This window comes from Gracilinanus agilis, chromosome 2, assembly GCF_016433145.1.
Source record: "Gracilinanus agilis isolate LMUSP501 chromosome 2, AgileGrace, whole genome shotgun sequence".
In the NCBI taxonomy this organism is placed as follows: Eukaryota; Metazoa; Chordata; class Mammalia; order Didelphimorphia; family Didelphidae; genus Gracilinanus; species Gracilinanus agilis.
This window is the reverse complement of record NC_058131.1, coordinates 431,447,968-431,468,966: the sequence shown is the minus strand read 5'-3', so window position 1 is coordinate 431,468,966 and position 20,999 is coordinate 431,447,968. Positions and strand designations below refer to the sequence as shown.

The following is a 20,999-nucleotide window of genomic DNA, read 5'->3' as shown; positions in this document are numbered from 1 at the left end:
TGTAGTGGTGGGCAACCAAAAGAGAAACATTGTGTTAATTTATTATAAATTCCGAGTTCATTTGTATATCCTTGGTCATTGCTGTTGAGTTGACCACTCGGAGCAGCGCCCCCATTCTCTCTCCTCCTCTAATAAAGGCCACACTTTCTCTGCAAGCATCTTATCCAGTTTCCTGTCTGCTCATTAGAGTGACTTTGGGGTGCAGACCCTGAGATTCTACTCCACGCAAGATTTTTTTGGCTGACATTTGTCTCATATTGAGCTTGAAATCCACTAACCCTGCAGTTCTTTTCAATGTGTTTTCCTCCCATTTCTTACTTGTAAAGGTTTTGCACTGAGTTGTTAAACTCCTTGAGGCCCAAGACAGCTATGAAGATGAAGGAACATACTGTGCTTCAGGCAACATTTTGCTAGAAAGTTTTTTTTTTCAAAAGACAATATTATTTTCTCATTTATCTAAAAGAAAATTATAAAAGCAAAACATATTGGGAAACTAAAGAACAAAGATGATTTAAAGAAAAATGCACACTTATTTTATTATTTTATTTTTGGAGGAATTTAGAAAACGTATGAACAAATATTGATATATCACATAAAAAAAAGTTAAAGTCTGTACATCATCCAAATCTTAAAAATCCAACTGTGCCAGTGCGACACTAGGAACAATGGACTAACATAGTTTGCTTTCTGAACAAAATAATATTTCTAGCATGACTTCTCTTGATAACTAGCATGACAAACATGAACAGAGTTCTTAAAATGATTTTTTTTTAAGTCTCAACCCCAAAATGACTGATGCTGGTTGAAAGCAGCACCAATTGTCAAGTGTATAGGATGGGAATATACTGTCAAAAGGAAGCATAAACCATCACAGACTGAAGAAAATAAGTAAATAAATAATCTTAAGAAAAAGAGGCCAAAAAGATGGCTGAAGTTTGAAATTATCAGTTTTGTTTGTGTGTTGTTATACACATAGTAGGTGGTTCTTTAATCTGCCACCAAGTGAACAATGGGCTAGGTGGAATCAGAAACATATTAATCTCTAAGAGATAACTTTTCAGATAAAAATGCTACCCTGAAGTAGTAACAGTTTGACATCCTCTGACACTTAAAGCTATTTCACATACTGGTAAGAAAACTGAGTTTATGCTATTTACAGTTTATTATTATTTAAACTGTCCTTCACTCAAGTAAAGAGGATTCCTTGTCTCTTAATTAATAAAAATCTTCTACCAAAACATTCAACTCCTGAAAATCTCTTTCCATTCAGACACTGTCTTAATTTGAAAGACTTGTACTAAGTACAGATAGGCCCCTGGGTGATCAAAATTTCACAGCCTAAACCAGAAGAACACCATAGAAGCTCCAGATCCAGGAATTTATGTCATCTGAGGGCTAAAAAACAAATACATTTATGACTAACCCAAGAAATAAGCAGTTTATTTCCCCGAAGAGAGGCCAAGCCCAAGATGAATGCTCGGTCATAATTTTGCTCCATAATTTTAAAGAAAAACATACATTCTATTAAGGGCAATCTAGTACTAGAGATGTTTGTATATATCAAATGTAAAGATATATAAACAAATTATTAAAAGAGTTGGGAAAAATCTTACTCTTTATATAGACTTGGTTATAAAAATCAATTGTCTGTGGGGATTAAAAAAATTCAGAGATTAAAGGGAATCTAAAATCAAATATTAAAATCATTTCACATGCAGAGAAAAAAACTATTATGCTATACATATTTTTAATTTGTACAAGACAAAAAATAGTTCAAACTATTGTCCATTTACTATGATAAAAGTTAAAACAAAGACTGAACCCATATTCTAAATGTTTGAGGATAACAACCTTATTTCTAGTTCATGTTCTTTGATGTATGCCAATTAGATTTATGCCAAGAAAGGCAAAAACAAGCCAAGAAAGAGAATGTTACCCTTTGTTTAGGAAATAAATCAACATTTCATTGCAAGTTAGTAATGTGAATTGCTCCAAAAAACAAAGTTAAGTGTACTTTACTAATTTCCAATGAAATGTCCAAATCTTTTTCCATTTCTATTAACTTGGAGTCTGTCAGGATTAAAGTCTATTTATCAACACTTCCATACTTATAAGTATATAAACATTGTTCTAAAGGAAATCATATTCTGCAAACAAGTTTAAGTTTAAAGTCTGATAATCCTAGGGTAGAGGACAAAGATTTTTTTTAAAGCAAATACTGGTTTTTCTGATAAAAAAAAAATCAGCAACACAAAATTTTAAAAAATCTTAATTTACAATATACTGTAAACTCCAAAGATAACAGAAGTCACAAAGTTTCACACACCAGCAACTGGTAACGAGGTTTTCTCCAGATGTTTATAAAACTTTATATCTTCCTTTATTTGTTGGTTGATATGAATTTTGCTGTAATTAAAAGAGTTGTCAAGGTCAATAAGAGCAAAAACCCTTCCCAAACACCTAAAGAAACACCACCCCCTATTATAAATTCAACAGAAAAACTTCACAATAATAAATTTCTGCTCAATTAGACTAAATAAATTTTTACATCTTTTCTACATGATATTTCATCTAAATAATTTGACCATGAATGAAGAAAATATTAACTTTAATGGGTAAAATATTTGCAATTTTTCAAGAGCCTAATCTTTATGACACTAATTACTCATTTATCCGAAGTTTCTACATATATAATTAGTAGACATTCCAAGATGCTAAAACACATTTAAGAGAGGATAAGGACATTTTTCACTGGAATAGAGAACTTCCAGATGAGGAAACTTCCTCCATGTGTTTGTAAACACATTTTCTGAAACTTATAGTCAAAGAGTTGCCTATAGCACTGAAAAATAAAGTGACTTGTCCAGGCTTGCACAGAGAGTATACAATAGAGGTAACACTTGAACCCAGCAGCTCTGGTTATTCATTATGCATCTTCACTCGCTTAAAAAGAGGAATTTTTTTACACCAAATGCAGGTAGAAAATTAGCTTAAGATCTTATTTGAAGGTTTTTTCCTCTTGTGGCATTTTATGTAATTTCTTTCATTACCTTTGCATAGAAATAGTTCACCAAGCAAATTAATAGAATTTTTTTTTTTTGCCTCATATGAACACTGCTTTAGAGAGAGTTGAACTGAAAAGCCTGAGAAGACATATTTAAAAGAAGGCAAAAGTCAATTTTTCAAAAGGATATTGATTAGACCATTAATTTTCTAGGTTAATATTCTCAAGTTTTAGCTAGGGATACAGTGCCTTCAAAAGCAGTGCTTTTCTTAAACCCAGTTTAATATAAACCACCTAAAATTTTTTTACTTACTAGTCTGATTAGTTCTTCTTTTATAAGCCTAGTAATTTCTGCTTTTGCTTTCTGCACAGCCAGTTCATTAGCACCTAGGAGGATGAGTGACAAATGTATTATTAGTATCTCATATGATGTTTACAGACACACACTGCAAGTATATTTCAGGCACTCCACATAAGCGCTAAGGAATGCTTTCTGTGCCTGCCTAATGGAGGGTCATCCACAAAAAAAATTTTAAATTACAGGCTTTAAAATATTATTGTTCAGATCATTATTTTGTGACAAATTAAGAATGCTTAGTATTTTACTAAATGAAAGAACAAAGGATGATTGTGCAGGATAAGAAGAATCTACAGTTGGGAATATTTCTATTATAAGGTAATTTTTGCATCTTTTCCACTGTCATTTCATCTAAATGATAAAATCATACTCAGTGAAAGTAACTGGATACAAGTAAAATATTAGCAATATTTCAAAAGCATATAATTTATCTGTATGCCACTCAAGCACTCACTGGCCAGCAGTTTCTGGATATGTAATTTCCAGATATTGATGTGAAATTTCTCAGTAGTAAGGAAAGCCAGCCCAAACCCCAGTGAATAGACCTGAAGCCCGAGTGATTAGAGAGGGTCCACAGAAAAAATGGGTGAGAATTTGAAAATAACACAAAGATTATGAACCTGGGAGAAAAATCATTATAATTTTGATAGATATAAGGAGTTTTGATGAGAGTAAGACTCCATGAGACAATATTTGAACAAAGCAAGAAATTGAAAGAATATAAGAAAATATAATGTATTTAATTTTTTAAAAACTGACCTGGAAAACAGATTAAAGAGAGATAACTTAAGAATCTCTGGACTCCAGAAAACCACGACCAAACAAAAGTCTTGGATATCCTATCACAAATCATAAAAGAAAACTACCCCCTGATCACCTAAGAAACACTAAACTGAAAACACCCAGGAATATCATAGCAAAAATGTGGCATTTCCAGTCAAAGAAAAATATAATAATTTTCCAGAGTGTTCAAGTATCTAAAAACTTCTTTCAAGATCACACAAAACTATGGTACAACTAAAATAAAGAATAAAATCCTTAATACCATATTCTAAAAAGCAATAGACAATGCAACCAAAAACAACTGCAAGACTGAATAAAATCCTATGGGGAGAAAAAATGGACAGAAACTTTGAGATGCAATCACAGGCTTCTGGTTGGCACTATCACTTTCTAGTGTCTTGCCAAAATGATTCACAAAAAAGGAAAGAGAAGTATAGAATTTTATGTTCTCTCTAGGCCCTTTGCAAATATGGTGTTGTTCCTTGGGGAAGGGAACAAGCATTTATTTAAGTAAGTACCTGTGTTCCAGGCTTGTGCCAAACACTTAACAAATATCTCATTTAATCCTTGCAACAACCCTGTAGGGTAGATGTTATTTATCCCCCTTTTTACAATTGAGAAAACTGAGGCAACCAGAATGATTTGCCCTGGGTTGCACAGTTATTAAGTGTCAGAGGCTGGATCTGAAATCATGTCTTCCTAATTTAGACCCAGTATCCATTACGCTACTTACTCATCTGGGCCCTGAATCTCCAAGGGCAAATACTGTAGAAATGAAGGGTTTAGTCACAGTACAACCGTTAGCGTCCCATAATTCTACTAGGTAAAACTAGAAGGGTCAATAATGTTACTCAGCATGCTGTAAGCTTTGTTGCAAATGAACAGGTTAAGAACAAGATTCTAGCCAAGAGAATTAATAATGTGTACTGAATTAATACTGTGTACCTCGCCCTCAAATTGTTGTAGGTTGTAGAAGTGTATAAAGGACACATGGGTTGACGCGGACATGATTGTGGGGATGTAGACTCGAAACGACCACACCAATGCAACTATCAATAATACGTAAATAAGTCTTGATTGATGACACATGTTAAAACCAATGGAAATGTGCATTGGATATGGGGGGGTGGGGGGGGGAATAAAGGAGAAAGTAAAAACATGAATCATGTTAACCATGCAAAATTTTTCTAAAAAAATAAAATATTTAAATCTTAAAAAAGAAGTACAAAAAGGAAAATGAAACAAATCAAACAAAAAGGCATTTCAGTTCCACTGGAGCATTAGCATTCTCCACAAAGGAAAGCATACATCATGAGAATCAATGATTGCTGAACAATGGATTTAGTTCTACATAACATTTATCAACTCTTTGGCTCCTTACTTCTTATGTAGACAAAAGCAATGTCTCAGTCCCAGATAATACATATATGACTCAAAAACATTTCAATCTATTGTGTCCATATTACAATTTGACCATCCTGAAATGACACTGGATAATAAGCCACAATTCTCTGTGTAGCTAACAACCATATTCAGCAAAGATGATTTTTTAGCTTAGCCTACATCAAAACAACCTCTTACTCTGGCTATTTATGCAGTAAGAAAATTGCTGCTTCTATTTTTTTTAAAAATGAGGTGTTATATTTCCTTGATCACATGGTTCAATGGGGATATAATTGGGATGTACACTCTAAATGATCACTCTAATGTAAAAAATAATATGGAAACAGGTTTTGATCAGTGATACATGTAAAACCCAGTTGAATTGTTCGTTGGCTACGGGAGGGTGGAGGGAGAAGAAGAGGGAAAGAATACGAATCATGTAACTATGGAAAAATACTCTAAATTAAATTAAATTAATTAAATTCAAAATGAAAAAAATGAAGTTTAAAAATTAAATAGATCACAGGGAAATGATTCTAAAAATAAAGTCCTACAACTTTACACATATACAATTTAAGATGTTAAAAAAGAACTTTTACTTTTTAGAAAAATTTCACTTTAATTTTCAGTCTTTCCCTTCCACTTCCACCCTATGTAACAGATCATTACTCACAAGATAATTTATACCCCTAAATGTGCTAGGCTTTATAGCCCTGGACAAATCTGGTGGCCCTACTGGAACTATCAACCATCTAGCTCCATGGTCTTATTCTCAAATGGAGACACAAATACTGATCTATTTTCATGGCTGTAATATGCCAGTACTGAAAATGAAGGTCTTAAAAGTTTAAACCATACTCCTTAGTACTTGAGATTGCTTTTAAACAAAGAGCTTAAATCATTCAAACATATCTAAGTTTCCAATTTGTGGATGAGGAAGGAAAAAAAGGTTTCCTATGGAATAAGGAAAAAAAGAACCCCACAATTCCCTAATTTTTACTCTCTTGGCTTAGACCATACTATATTATCTATTTCATTCATATTTAACAACGATCTATTTAATTAATATTTAACAATAATCTAACTCAGGCAGTCTCATAAAATTTTGAGGTACATACTTTCAATTGCCAGGTAAATTTTTCGCTCTCCTTCCTTGGGTTCTTTGCCAGGTGGAAAATATGTTCCTCTGATTGTAATAGCAGCTTCAGAATATTCACTGATCCTCTGTAGAGCTTCCTTAGAGGTGACTTTCCATCTAGCAGTCTATGAAAGAAAAAGGAAGAAAAGGCTATTCTATAATAGGAAAACTATTTAGGATATGACATAAATATATCAAATAACACATGAGAACAGTTTGTTATAGCACATAATTATATTGAAATCACAAATAAAGATTACATTCACAAGCACTACAATGTGTGTGTGTGTGTGTGGGGGGGGGGTGTGTGGGTGTGTGTGTAAGTAAAATATTTCCATTATTCTCACTTTCTAACTTTCAGGATCTCATCAAAAAGGGAATTAGCTTTAAAAATATGAATTTTTATCAAGCAAGGGTGCTTTTTATTTTTGAACAAATAAACACCAGGAAGATAAATATAGTGATTCTCCTGAAATATAAAACTAGATGATACAAATTATAATTACTGATATCAACATTCTTTAACCGACAGTGATTTCAGTTGCTAGATCCAATGGCTTTTACTACTGTCAAGAAAAAGTAGTAGAAATGAAAAGATGAGAAAATTTTTTTGCTGCACAAATCATGGTTATTGAACTCAGCAGGACTCAAGTGAAAGAGATTAATACTATTCATTTAAATGGGATGAAAGAAATTGCTTACCTGTGGGAAGTCATTGATCTCTAATTCTTCCTCATATCTCTTAAAAGATTCATTCTGTCCACCATCCTGCCTCTCTTCCTCTTGTTTCTCTATAGGCACATAATTGAGCTTGGCATTGATCTTTTCAGCAAGTTGTTCTGCAATGGTTTTTGCAGATACAGTAGGGGCCAGAATAGTGCCCCCTCTTAGAATTGCATTGGTAGCCTGTTGCATTACATCCTGTAATTAAAGAAGGGCTACAATCAAATCACGGACTAATGTGGAAATTGGACCGCGGACTCACCCCATCAGAAATTCTTCTTTGATGACCTACTGAACTTGTTCAAATCCCTAAATGTTTCCTCTCCTGTTCAACTAAGTCTTCAAAGTAACAGCATGCTACAGATTTGACAACTACACAGAAACTCAGATTTCATTGTAGTATAGCTCCACTACTTTGGAAAAATTAAAAAAAAATTACATTGAGGCTTCTAATAAAAAAGCTACTGGCATACAAGTGAGATACTTGCTTCCTTATCTCTCATATTAGATCATTTCCCCTGATCTTTCCTAAATTGTTAACATATGAAGTAGATGCTACTAGTGCCCAGATGTTCATTTGAATTAGAATATTTGTGCCACCACAACCCCTTGGAAACCCAACCCAACCAACAAGAATTTTACAGTAACTGACTTGACTTACCTGAAGTCTTCAGAATATTGGAGAAACTAATAAACCATTCTTTGGGAATGCTACTAAAGTTCACATACTTGATTAAAAAATTATTAGCATAATAAAGACTATTAAACATTATTATAAAGTCACCCATGAAAAACATGCTATATGCAATGTTATTCAGAAACATTATTTCTCTATGTTTGCATTAGCAACCCACATATATTCTTTACATAAGCCATAATCCATTATAGATGTGATAAGCCAGTCCATCATAGGTACCATATAAGTAACTAACTACATCAGGGAAAAAGATGTCACATTCCCTATAAATTAAGAAACAGTTTGTAATTACAAAGTATTAGAACATAACTATGAAATCCAGCACTTTTAAATGGTGTAAAGTAAGGAGCTGAGGCACTGAACAAACCACTTAATACCTGAGCCTCGGCTCCCAAATTCTTCTGGGCATTGATTCTCAGAGCCAACCTCTTTGCAATTTCCAACTTCTCTGCATTTCCAGCAGTTGGAGCAGGGACACTAGAAGTTCCTGGGGCTGCCATGTCTTTAACTCTCTTCTTCGAATTGAACATGCTTTCAATCTGTTCATCAATCTGGACCAGAAAGAAAGCAAAGTTATGAAATCATCTGGTAATAATTGAGATTTGTATGGAGCTTTAAGGTTTTCAATTATATATGTTATTTCATTGGAATCTTAGAAATGTTAAATTTCAGTTACAGGTTAGTGAAAATAAATATGCAATCTTTTTTCCCTTCTAGGGCAAAGGTGCCTGTGGTCCCCAAGTTAGCAATCGCTGATTTAACATTATTTTTTCCCCACAAAAAAGATTTGACCTAACTTAATGTTATTTTATGTTGTTTACCTGTTTGCTACTTGAGCCTATCAGATTATAAAATATGGGCATAATCAAAATATTTATATGCTAGGCTACTTGCCTCCATTTAACAATTAAAGAATCAGTCCTCTCTGGTAAATCAGGATAAAGGGCAGGAAATTTGGTGGCTTTACACGAATATTTAAAGAGGCACCTATTAGAGTTTCAGGTCAAATATCTATACCTCATCAGCATGCTACCAAGGCATTAGCCAAGTGAAAACAAAGTAGGCTGGTAGTTCAGCTGAAGAACTCAATGACTTGTGGAAAAATCAGGAGCATACACACTAGAGAAAACCAAATATAGGGAAAATGGAAAGCTAAATGCAAGGTTGCTGATTCTCACTTAAGTTGCTGAATATCTCTTCCCAAATACAGCCCTCAAATTCTCAGGATCTGGGATCCCAAGAAGAAAGTAAAATGTGATTAAGTTTTCTTGAGTCACATAAAATAAAAGCTTATTTCTATATTTCATTTTAAATATGATGATTAGTAATAATAACAGTAACATTAGTTATTGTTATTATTATTATAGCTAGGATTCCTATAGCATTTTAAGGTTTGTGAAGCCCTTCATGAACATTTTGATCCTCACAACCACCCTGGGAGGTAAGTATTATTATTATCCCCATTTTACAAATGAACTAATTCCAGTGACACACCTAGTAAGAGTCTGAGGCAGAATATGAACTTAGGCTTTCCTGCCTCTGGTTCTAGGTGTGCCACCTAGCTTGACTAGAAAAAGTTAAGGAAATAAAATGGGAAAAAAACTGAAAATTGGTTTTCTAGTTAATTCAAAGCCATTGACAAAAGTCTCCATCCCTCAGTTTCCACTGAATTTTAATCTTTCCAACTATCTGCCAGCATATCTCAAAAAAGGGCAGGTATTAATTCAAAGGGTACGATGACTCCTTCCTATTATTTATTTATTGTTTGTTTATTTGTTATATATTATTTTCATTAACACTGACCTCAGGGATCCCAGTCATTGGAAGATACCTCAAAAATACATAATCTAAATAATACTTAAAGACTAAATCCCCTTGGGGACAACATGGCTCAGTGGATTGAGAGCCAGACCCAAAGACTGGAGGTTCAGGATTTAAATCTGTCCTAGTAATATGACTACGGTCAAGTCACTTAACTCTCACTGCCCAGCCATTATGGCAATTTTGTCTTAGAACCAATCTAACAATATTAACTCTAAGACTGAAGCAGGGGTTAAGAAAATAAATTCTCTTTTTATACCTAAAAAAAATACCTCACTAGCTATAACAAAGGAAAAATATTTTCTATTAAGACCCATATTGAAAAGAAAAACTTGATTCAAGACTTGATTCAATTTATAAATAAAGTTCATTTTATTTTTTTTTTATTTTTATTATTTCTAAAACACTTATCTTCCATCTTAGAATCAATACTGTGTATTGGTTCCAAGGCAGAAGAGTGGTGAGGGTAGGCAATGGGGGTCAAGTGACTTGCCTAGGATCACACAGCTGGGAAGTGTCTTAGGCCAGATTTGAACCTAGGACCTCCCATATCTAGGCCTGACTCTCAATCCACTTTGACCAGGGTCACACAGCTAGGAGATATCTGAGGCCAGATTTAAGTAAGGTAGGATGGGCAAAAACAAAACCTGTTCTTTTTGTGGTGAAGATGCCTTGAGCAGTCCTATTTCTTCATCTGTGAAAAGGAACAGTTAGACTAAATGATCTCTTGAGTTTTCTTCTTTTCTAAATCTGTTTTCCTCTGAACTAAGTTGATTTAAAACTGACTTATTTAATAAAAGTGTTTTTAAAATGAACTTCATTGGAGGCAGCTGGGTAGCTCAGTGATTGAGAGTCTGGCCTAGAGATGGGAGGTCCTAGGTTCAAATCTGGCCTCAGACACTTCCCAGCTGTGTGATCCTGGGCAAGTCACTTAACCCCTATTGCCCACCCTTACCACTCTTCCACCTAAGAGCCAATGCACAGAAGTTAAGGGCTTAAAAAAATAAACAAACAAATAAATAAATAAAATAAAGTGCTTAGCATATGGCCTGGCACATGACTGGTGCTATGTAAATGCTTTTCCCCTTTATTACCCTCCACTCCTCATTAAGTCTCTATTTCTCTTACCTTATTTGTGACTTATTCCTATCCTCTATTCATGTGCTTTTAAGTAATAGAACATAAACTTAAGTAACCAACAGGAAGTAGGTCCCTAGCTTTAGACATGGAGTTGGAGCTACTACTAGGGACCATATCCTTTCAAGGTATTGTGAAAATAAAATACAAATATTCCTAAGTGAGAAGAACAAATTGCACAAATGTAGTTTTTTTTAAAAATTCAACCAATATAAAATATAGTCTTTTATAATAAAATTACTAGATATCATAATATCAAGTGTGGGGGATTTGTTGGGACCTGTATTAACTAATCCAAGAGTTATACATGCACTTCAGTAAGAGTCATTGTTCAATACTAATATAGAAAAAACCATATCCCTGGGCAAGATGTCATTGCATATTGAATAAGTAATATGAAGAAACAGCATTCTTTAAAGTACCTTTTTTTTTTTTAAGGCAATGGGGGTTAAGTGACTTGCCCAAGGTCACACAGCTGGGCAGTGTCTGAGGCCAGATTTGAACCTAGGACCTCCCATCTTTAGGCCTGGCTCTCAATCCACTGAGCCACCCAGGTGCCTCCTTTAAAGTACCTTCTGATGAAAATGAGGTTCAAGATGAAAATACTTACATCAACTGCAGTATCTTCATCATCTGAATCCTGTAAACCAAGTGCTGCTTTTTGTAACTTCTTCCTCTCATTGGCCAAAGCTTGTTCTGTTTCGTCAAATTTGAATCCTTTTCCAGAAAAGCCACTACTTTTTTTAATTATCTTTCCTTCCTAACAGAAAGAAGAAAAAAGACACATATCCTTCTATGACTATTTTTAATGTGTGTTAATTGAACTACTTACTTCCCAATGTGCTATGCTAATGTGATATCTTGACATGTAAAGACAGATTAATTTAGCCATTCAAAAATCTCAAAAAAAATTTTTTTTAATCTTCAGATTCATTTTCCTCTAAAATTGAGATTCCTCTATGAAAAAAGTCTACAATGATTGGAATGTAGATGGACTTTTTATAAATAACAAAACATAAAAATTTGGGCAAAATTACAGCAGGGGAGGAGAGATTTTACTTACAGCTTTCTGCTGATCTTTGAAATCACTCCAAAGTTTTTCCAGATCAGGAGGGACTGCAGTCCCTGACAATTCCAGAGCTTTAATTATATCACCTGCATACCTTGCTTGGTCTTCTGTGATAAAAGTGTAGGCATACCCCTAGCAAATTAAGAAAAACAGAACATAATGCAATACAAACCCTATATGAGAGAATATTAAGGTTTCAAATAGAGCCATTTTCACAACTACAGTTTCTACTAAAACACTCAAAATCTCAAAAAAAGATTATTTAAGAGAAATTTTAAAAATCTGATGCATTAGAATAGAACTTAAAAGTAGCAGCAGACTGCAGACAACAGTTATTTTTAAAACACTATATTAAATATTATGAATTCTTAAGGTCTAAACCCCATATTCAACAAAAGGGAAGTCTTCATGAAATTCTCACTACTGAAGAGTAAACCTCAGTGGCAATTTTACTCTAAGCCACATTCAAAATGCTAAACAACCTTTAGAGAATCAAGGCATTATCTCCTATCAAAAAGGGATAAAACATGAATGCTGAGCAAGACAATGACTCAGGATTAAAACTTTAAGTAGTGATAATGTTGCATTGTAATAATGCTAGAACTACTGAACTGAATTTTAAAATATCATTATTTATAGTAAAATAGTGAGTACTGTTTAGAGCAGGGGTCAGCAACCTTTTTGGCCATGAAAGCCATAAATGCCACATTTTTTAAAATGTAATTTCGTGAGAGCCGTACAGTGCTCACAGTGCACGCTCCTGTAACAGCGCCTGAAAAAAAATTGACTTTATGGCTCCTGCAGAAAGAGCCATACGTTGCCGACCCCTGGTTTAGAGCATCAACCAAACTGAGATTCTATTCAATTCAAATTTAGAGTATAAGCACTAAATTTGTGTGGCAGAATAGAGAATAAGAGTGTAGTCTCAAACAAGTCTAACTAAGTCAGTGAAACCTTTCACACTTTTGTATAAACATTCATAATAATTTCAATTATTACCATATATGTCCTACATATAGACTTTTTTAAAGGTGGTCTGAGCTCCTTTGCTCACCTCTATTTCAATTATAGTTTTAAAAGCAAAAAAGAATACTTTATAGAAAATGGCAAAATAATGCAACTTCTTTTACTTTGTTGCCTGCTCTTCCAGTTCTGCCTGCTCTGTGGACATAATCCTCATAATGGTTAGGGCAGCTATAATTCACTACGAGGATTAAATGTTTCACATCAAGTCCTCGTGCAGCAACAGAGGTGGCCACCAGAAGTTTACATGTCCCATTCTTAAAGTCGTTAATGATGCTATCTCTGTCATATTGATCAATGCCTGCAAACAAACCACACAGATATGTGAAACCATATAAGTTCAAGTATTGCATTTCATTGGACACTAATAGGATAACAGAGAATCAAGGTTAGAGAATAAAGAATGAGACAAAATCGATTTTACATTGGCCACTCTCCCAACTCATGAAATAAATGCAGGAAAGAGAAGACTAAAATTAAGTATCAAGTAGAGTTAGTCTTTGTCATCTTCAAAATCAGCCTTTATTTTTAGCTTCCTTTCTGAAAGGATTATTAAAAAGCCCTTTCTGACAATTTAAAATTATACAAGAAAAGTCATTAAATTAAGCATACCCTTTTTAAAAAAAAATTTTAATTTGTTATTCTGAACTTGACAAACATCAAATATACTAACTATACCAAAAAAATATGTAAAATGAACAAAAAAAAGAATACTACATATGAAACTGCAAATATCTTTCATTACAAATAAAATGGACTTAAGAGCTAGCAAGGACCTTAAACCTGTTCATTTTACAGATGAGGAAATGGAGATTATAAGAAGAGGTTAAATGACTTGCCCAGCATTGCAAAGGTGGTTAAAATCTAAGCCTGGATTCAAACCTAAGTCTTCCTGACTCTAAATTACCCATTAGTTCCTGAAATTAACCCTTTGTCAATGTTTCCCTCTGAACCTCTTTTTGATCTTGTCTATGTATTTTTAAATGCCTTACCGAGGCTTTCTTTCTTCTTTCTGAAAACTATCACATCCTATTCTCAATTTATCCCTTCCCTAAAATAAGAAAAACCTCCCTTATAACAAAACAAGCAAGCTTTTAGATTCACAAAACCCAGCCAGACATCAACAATATCTAAAAAGTATGTCTTTTGCTACATCTCTAGAACATCACATCTTTCTCAGTCTTTCTCAAGAGGTGGGAAGCATGCTACTCTGGAGTAAAGTCTTTCTAACTTTTTTTTACAATGTTAAACTCACTGTCTAACCTGGGCCCCTGGATCTGATCATTTCATTCTGTACTAATTTGTATGAGTTTTCCTGAATTTTTCCCTTTAATATTTTCTTACAGTTCAATAATATTCCATTTTGTTGATATATTCCAACTGGAGAGATAAATCATATAAGAGAGGTCTGCTACAAAACTAATGGGGTCCTGTGGACATCAAGAGAGGTATCACAGGATTAAGAGAAGTGCTAATATTCCAATTCTTAGACAAGAAAAGTCTTAAAAACAATAGGCCAGGTAAACTTGGCTGCAATTCCTAGCAAAATTCTAGAATGCATTTTAAAAGGAGTGGTTAGCGAAATGATTAAGAAAGAAGGTCATAGTCAGATTCAGCAAGAATAGGTTAGTTTATACTAACATTACTCGTGCAGTTTAAACTGGTTAATTATGGAATACTAGAGATATAAATTATCTAGATGTTAGCCAAGCATTTATCTGATAAAATCTTTCAAGATATTCTTATGGAAAAACTGAAAACAATGACTGGACAGACCCACAACATAGTCATTAATGGTTTGGTGCCAACTTGAAAGGTCTCTGATAGACGACCCAAGTAATCCATGTTGGCTAGACATGTCTTTTTTAAAAACATTTTATATTAATGATCTAGCTAAATAAACCATCATTTATAATAACTTTTTAAAATGATTGTTTTTTGTTGGGGGGCGGAGAAGGGAAGGAGAAAAGTTTGGTGGCTTGGTTTTCCTTGTTTTTTGTTTCTTTTCATATATATAAATACTTATAAATGTTGATGTAAATGAAATACATTTCTTTCTAAAATAAATGTTATCCTGTGGGAGTAGAAACACAGAAGAAAAACAACTGTCTGATCACATGGATTGATGGGGATATGATTAGGGATATTGACTCTAAACGAGCATCCTAGTGCAAATAATAATATGGAAATAAGTCTTGATCAAGTTTACACATGTAAAACCCAGTGGAATTGTGCATTGGCTATGGGAGGGGGTGAGAGGAGGGGAAGGATAGAACATGAATCCTATAACCATGGAAAAATGCTCCAAATTAATTAATAAAGATCTAAAAAAAATATATAAATGTTATCTGTTGTACACAATAACTGGTTTAAAATACAGACATAAGGACACCATCCATATACTTTATGTTTGGTTTGAATGTTAAAAAATATGCCATCTGCAAAAATAGGTGCTGTACAATGATGTCATCATGGTAAGAAATGCAATAAAGTAAATACTCAATAATCTAAACTGTTTTACATGAGATTATTTATATAAATGTTGACCAACATGGTAGTTAAGAAATAAAAATGAAACAATATAGAAAAATTACTTAGAACATCAGTATTTTAAGTATTAAAAATGTGACCTGAAGTATTTATCATCCTCGGTCTCAACCTCTTCCAAGCATATTACATATAATTACACGGACGACTGGAGGGAAATATAAAGACATTAACCAAATTCACTGCAAACAAATTTGTACATATTCATTACCTCCATGAAGAGACATGCAAGGATAAGATGCTCTCATTAAGTCCTTCAAAAGACCATCAGCATGCTCTTGTTTATCTACAAATATGATAACAGATCCTGATTCCTGGTAATGGCCCAGTAACTCAAGTAGCTTCAGAAACTTGTTTTCTTCTTCAATTACAATCTGAAAATACCATGAAATTCTATTACTTTTTTTGGGCAAGATCATTATTGACATTTTATTTGTGTCAAAAATGCAATTTAAACCCCTATTAAGGCAAAAGAAAAAAAGGTTACAGAATTTTTTAGATTATACCAATAAAACTTGGGTAATATCTAGAATAATCACTGTCTGCTCCTTTTCCTTATGCCATCATAACATGGACAGATGTTGGTTCAGGATACACATAACCTCATATTGCTATGCTAATTTTGATTTTCCACCCATAATTCTTGGGGTGGGAGGCAAAAGAGAGGAGTTAAAAAATGAATTGTCAGACAGTCACTTTTATGCAATTACTCATAACGTCTGTCTCTTAAAAATCTTTGTTTTCGATTCAGACCCAGACAAAGATCACATCTTCTGTGAAGACTTTCTTGATCTTCCCTTGCACCTTGGGTGTTAATATTCTTTCTTTCTTCAAATCAAGTTATGAATTTATCTATATAGATCTTCTCTTAATAAAGAGATTTAAAGCTGGAGGTATCAAGGTTGTCTAGTCCAATTCCTCATCTTTAAGAGATGAAGCAACCAAAGCCCAGAAGTTATGTTATCTTATCATTGTGTATTCTCCCAATATAAGTTCAACATCTTGGAAACATGAACTATTTTGTGTTTACATCCAGAGAAGCTAGAAAAATGTTTTCATAGGAGGTTTTTTAACACATTTTTGTTGAATTCGATTTCACTCAGTTGGAAGAAACAATTTTAGTTTTTAGATGTTCAAGGTTGAATGGGTTCACAATCCAAAAAATAATTTTTTTTTTAATTTTTGTTTGAATAGTTAAAAAAAAATCTTAGATTCAACACTGTGTAATGGTTTCAAGGAAGAAGAGCAGAAAGGGCGAGGCAATAGGATATAAGTGACTTGCCCGGGAGTCAGCCAAGAAGTGTCTGAGGCCAAATTTGAACTTAGAACCTCCCATCTTTAGACCTGGGTCTCACATCACTGACCCAGCTACCCCCAAGCATTCCTTTTTTAAACTCATACTCCATACTACTTTTTCCCTACCTCTTTCTTATGTAGTCATCATCTTCTGCTCTATATTAACTATGTGATAATATATTATCTACCCAACTAGTCTATGAGCTCTGTGGGAAGAAGCTGCCTCAAATTACCTTTAAACCAGCTACTAATAACTAAGCATAAAACCTTGCACAAAGATATCTGATCAAGATTGTTGAATAAATCAATTCCTATGTAACATTTGAAAGTAATTATCTACCTTGCCATAGCATTGCTAAAAGGATCACATGAGAATGGTCATAAAGTCCTTGGAAAATAATAAATATATAGGGAAATGTAACATATTTTGTTAACAGAACAGAGTTTGGGTATGGAATGCAACATATAACAGAAGATCCAGATGATAATTTGACTTACAGAGGTTTGTCTAAGGACAAAACGATAGTAAATATCAGAACCAGGACTCAATTCAAGTACTCTAACTCTGAGAAAATTGTTTTTTCCAGTAATGTCATGGTGGAAAGCGCTGGGATAGAAGTGGGGCACGGTGATAAACAATGTTGGCTCCCTCCCCCATGCCCATCCCTTAGCTAAATAGGTATCAGGTATGAAGGTCAGCCACTGATTAATTAAGGCAGTATCCTAAAGGAATAATTTTCATTGCTTATCTCTAAGGTCAGATGCAATAATAAAAGTTTAGCTATGAACTTTTATATTTCACAAAGGATTATACTTACCACCTGCTGTTCAACATCAGAGCAAACCACACTTCTGCCTCCAACCTGAACTTCAATTGGTTTACTCAGGATCCGACGGGCCAAAGCCTCCATTGCTCTAGGGAAAGTGGCAGAAAACATAACAGTTTGCCGATCAGGTCGGACATTATCCACGATGCGCATTACCTGTTGGAAATATATCAAACAAATAGTCATGACCAGTGTCTCCCCAAAATTTCTTTGGAGAAAATAGCACATCTTCCATCTTAGTAACATTGTAATATTAGCCTCTTATGTCTAGCACACAGTAATAATAGGCAATATTCACACAGTTAACAAAGCTAACAAAATGCTTTAGTACATTATTCATTTGATTCATTTAATAGCTAAGATGTCCTATAGGTTATTTGGTGAAGAAACTAGGGCATGGACAGGTTAAATGACTTGCCTGAGGTCATACAGTAAAAAATCAACTGCTACCAGACATGCACAAAAGACCCAACACAGGTATAGTTCCTCTCAGACCACTGGTTCTGCTAGTCTATAGTCATCATTTTCATCACTGGGTGAAGCCACTCCTATGAAAGAATCAGGAATGCCCAAATGCCAACCAGCCATCTCAAGGAAGGCAGGCCTACCTAGCTGAATTAGCATGGCACTCTAAGGAAGAGACAGGAGGCAGTGTGTGCCAGGCCAGTTAGACCACCACCACCACCACTTCAACCACTAACTTGTTCCCAACATTCCAGGATCAAGAACACCAGAGTACTGGGAATAGCAGTGTTTCTAGAAGCCCAGTGCTCTCAGCTCTCATCCTGAGAAACAGTCCTGATAGAGAGCTAGCCTGGTAACTAACTGCTGCTACAGCACTATAGCCAGAGATACTAAATGCCCAGAAAGTAATGTTTTTGCTACGAATGGGCCTTGACAGTCTATAATGGAAACTATCAGTGGAAATGAATTAGAGAAGATTCAACATCTACTTTGCTGCTGTACCCTAAGGACCATGAGAATTTTCCATCTGACTTACACCTGACATCGTCCTCGTACGTTAGCTTTCTCATTAAAATCCTTAAGAGGAAGGGGGCAGCTGGGTAGCTCAGTGGATTGAGAGCTAGACCTAAAGATGGGAGGTCCTAGGTTCAAATCTGGCCTCAAACACTTCTCAGCTGTGTGACCCTCAGCAAGTCACTTGACCCCCATTGCCTACCCTTACCACTCTTCTGCCTTGGAGCCAAAGACCGAAGGTAAGGGTTTAATTAAAAAAAAAAATCCTTAAGAGGAGGATCTTACTTTTCTATTTGTATCTCCAACACTTAGCACGGTGCTTTGGACAAAATGCTTAATAAATATTTTATTCATTCACTTGAGTAACAAAGCTAAAATTTGTATTTTAAATATTATGCCTTTAACATAATATACAATACTAAAATACTGCTAAACTCAAGATTAATTACAACAATCAATTTTGATCTTAGAGAATATCTGGTGTTCTTCCCTGATCTCAGCAAAGAGGAAGGAGACTACAAGAATAAAACATTGCATATATACATATCCTTTCCAAAAATCATAGGGATTAAGGGCTTGGCACCCCCATGATCTAGAAAATCCACATAAAATTTTTTGGCCTTCCCTTTTATACCAGAGAAGTTTGAATTTCCTCTTTTTATTTTATGGGGTGTTTACAGCATTTTATGTTTTTATGAGTTATGAAACTTTTCAAAATATCTCCATACGAGGGAAAGAACATGAAATATGTAACTATGGGAAAACATTCAAAACAAAAATAAAGAAATAAAATAAAACAAAAATCATTAAGGGCAATAAATATCTCTTATACATCTAGATTTTGTATATTGTCTGCTGGCTTTCATGCTCTTTTCACAAACTTTTAACTTTTATATATTTCTAAGTTTCTAAACCTTTTTTGTGTTTGTGTTTCTGTCAGCATTCACATGTCATCTGCAGCTTCCACAAAACTCCCCCAAATTCCCATTCAATTTCTTGTGCCAACCTCCTCAAAGCTGAAATGGGGAAAAGTCTGTACTATTTCTATACCACAACATCTCTGCATAAGTCCCTTTCTTTCCATCCATATAATCACCCTAGTTCAAGCCCTCATTGCCCTTCTTTTTGAAGCAATTGGTGGTATCATAGCTATAGTATCTGACCTGGAGTCATTCAGACCCAAGTCAAAACTGCCTTTAGACACTTTACTAATGAATGACTTGAGTGGGTCATTTAATTTTGGTGTATTTGTTTCCTCATAAGCAAAATGGGAATAACAGTATGTACCCCTTTGAGTTATTATGAGGATAAAATGAGATAATTTGTAAAGCACTTTGCAAACCTATATAAACTAGCTATTATTACAGACTATTAAAATAGCCAATTGCTTTCTCTTATTCCAAATCATCTTTTACAGAGGCTACAAGGTGATATTCATGAAGGACAGATCCGATCATGTGAACTTCCTACTTCTAGTATCAAACCTCTCATTTGGAAACTAAAGCTCTTCAGAGCTTTTTTTTTATCCCATTTTTTTTTATCCTTCCTGTCTTTTACACATTACTCTCTCTTACATGAACTCTGCAATCTAATAACTGCCTACTTGCTATTCTGAATTCATTATGACACTACATTTCCTGTCTCCATTCCTTTGGACTCTATGTCATTCATCCTTGACATGCAGTTCCCACCCTACTTCTGCTACTTGGAAACTCCAGTTTCCTTCAAGAACCAGTGCAAGCACCATCTTCAGGGTATAAATGTACCAAATAATATGTTTATAAGTTCCCCTTAAATATTATCCTAATGAAAGGCCTATATAAATCTCTCTTATACACACACACACACACACACACACACACACACACACACACACACTTATTTATACATACATATTTGTATATGTGTGTATGGTTTTTGTAAGCTGTTCTGTACATTATCCAAGAAGTAAATGCCTATTCTAACTCAATGTATCCCCAAACATTTATAATGCCACTTTTCCCTAATTCTTATCCTCTACTAGATAAAGGATAGCTATATGGTATCAAGACTGGCATTCATGTGACTCAAAGTTATCCATCTAAATCACTGATAGTTCAAAATCCTGTGAAATTCAATTTGAAATGGTGGTCTAAAGTTTATGTTTCTTCTTTTGAAAATTATATTTTTTGAATATTTACATATCGATGAATGTAATATATTAACATATTAATTT

The 20,999-nt window shown here is 34.2% G+C and overlaps 1 protein-coding gene across 1 annotated transcript in view; it reads right to left on the bottom strand.

Annotated features, from left to right (window-relative positions):
* Window positions 1-524: 524 nt before the first annotated feature.
* The window catches only part of DDX46 (DEAD-box helicase 46), a 51,450-nt gene continuing 30,975 nt past the window's right edge, over window positions 525-20,999 (bottom strand). The window contains exons 14-24 of the mRNA XM_044664692.1: window positions 17,798-17,962; window positions 15,895-16,057; window positions 13,244-13,437; window positions 12,108-12,245; window positions 11,655-11,804; window positions 8,464-8,637; window positions 7,369-7,587; window positions 6,647-6,791; window positions 3,318-3,391; window positions 2,327-2,406; window positions 525-1,395 (exon numbers count right to left, since the gene is read on the bottom strand). Coding sequence (XP_044520627.1) covers window positions 2,359-2,406; window positions 3,318-3,391; window positions 6,647-6,791; window positions 7,369-7,587; window positions 8,464-8,637; window positions 11,655-11,804; window positions 12,108-12,245; window positions 13,244-13,437; window positions 15,895-16,057; window positions 17,798-17,962 — 1,470 coding nt within the window. The 3' untranslated portion in view covers window positions 525-1,395; window positions 2,327-2,358. The remainder of the gene's footprint in view (window positions 1,396-2,326; window positions 2,407-3,317; window positions 3,392-6,646; window positions 6,792-7,368; window positions 7,588-8,463; window positions 8,638-11,654; window positions 11,805-12,107; window positions 12,246-13,243; window positions 13,438-15,894; window positions 16,058-17,797; window positions 17,963-20,999) is intronic.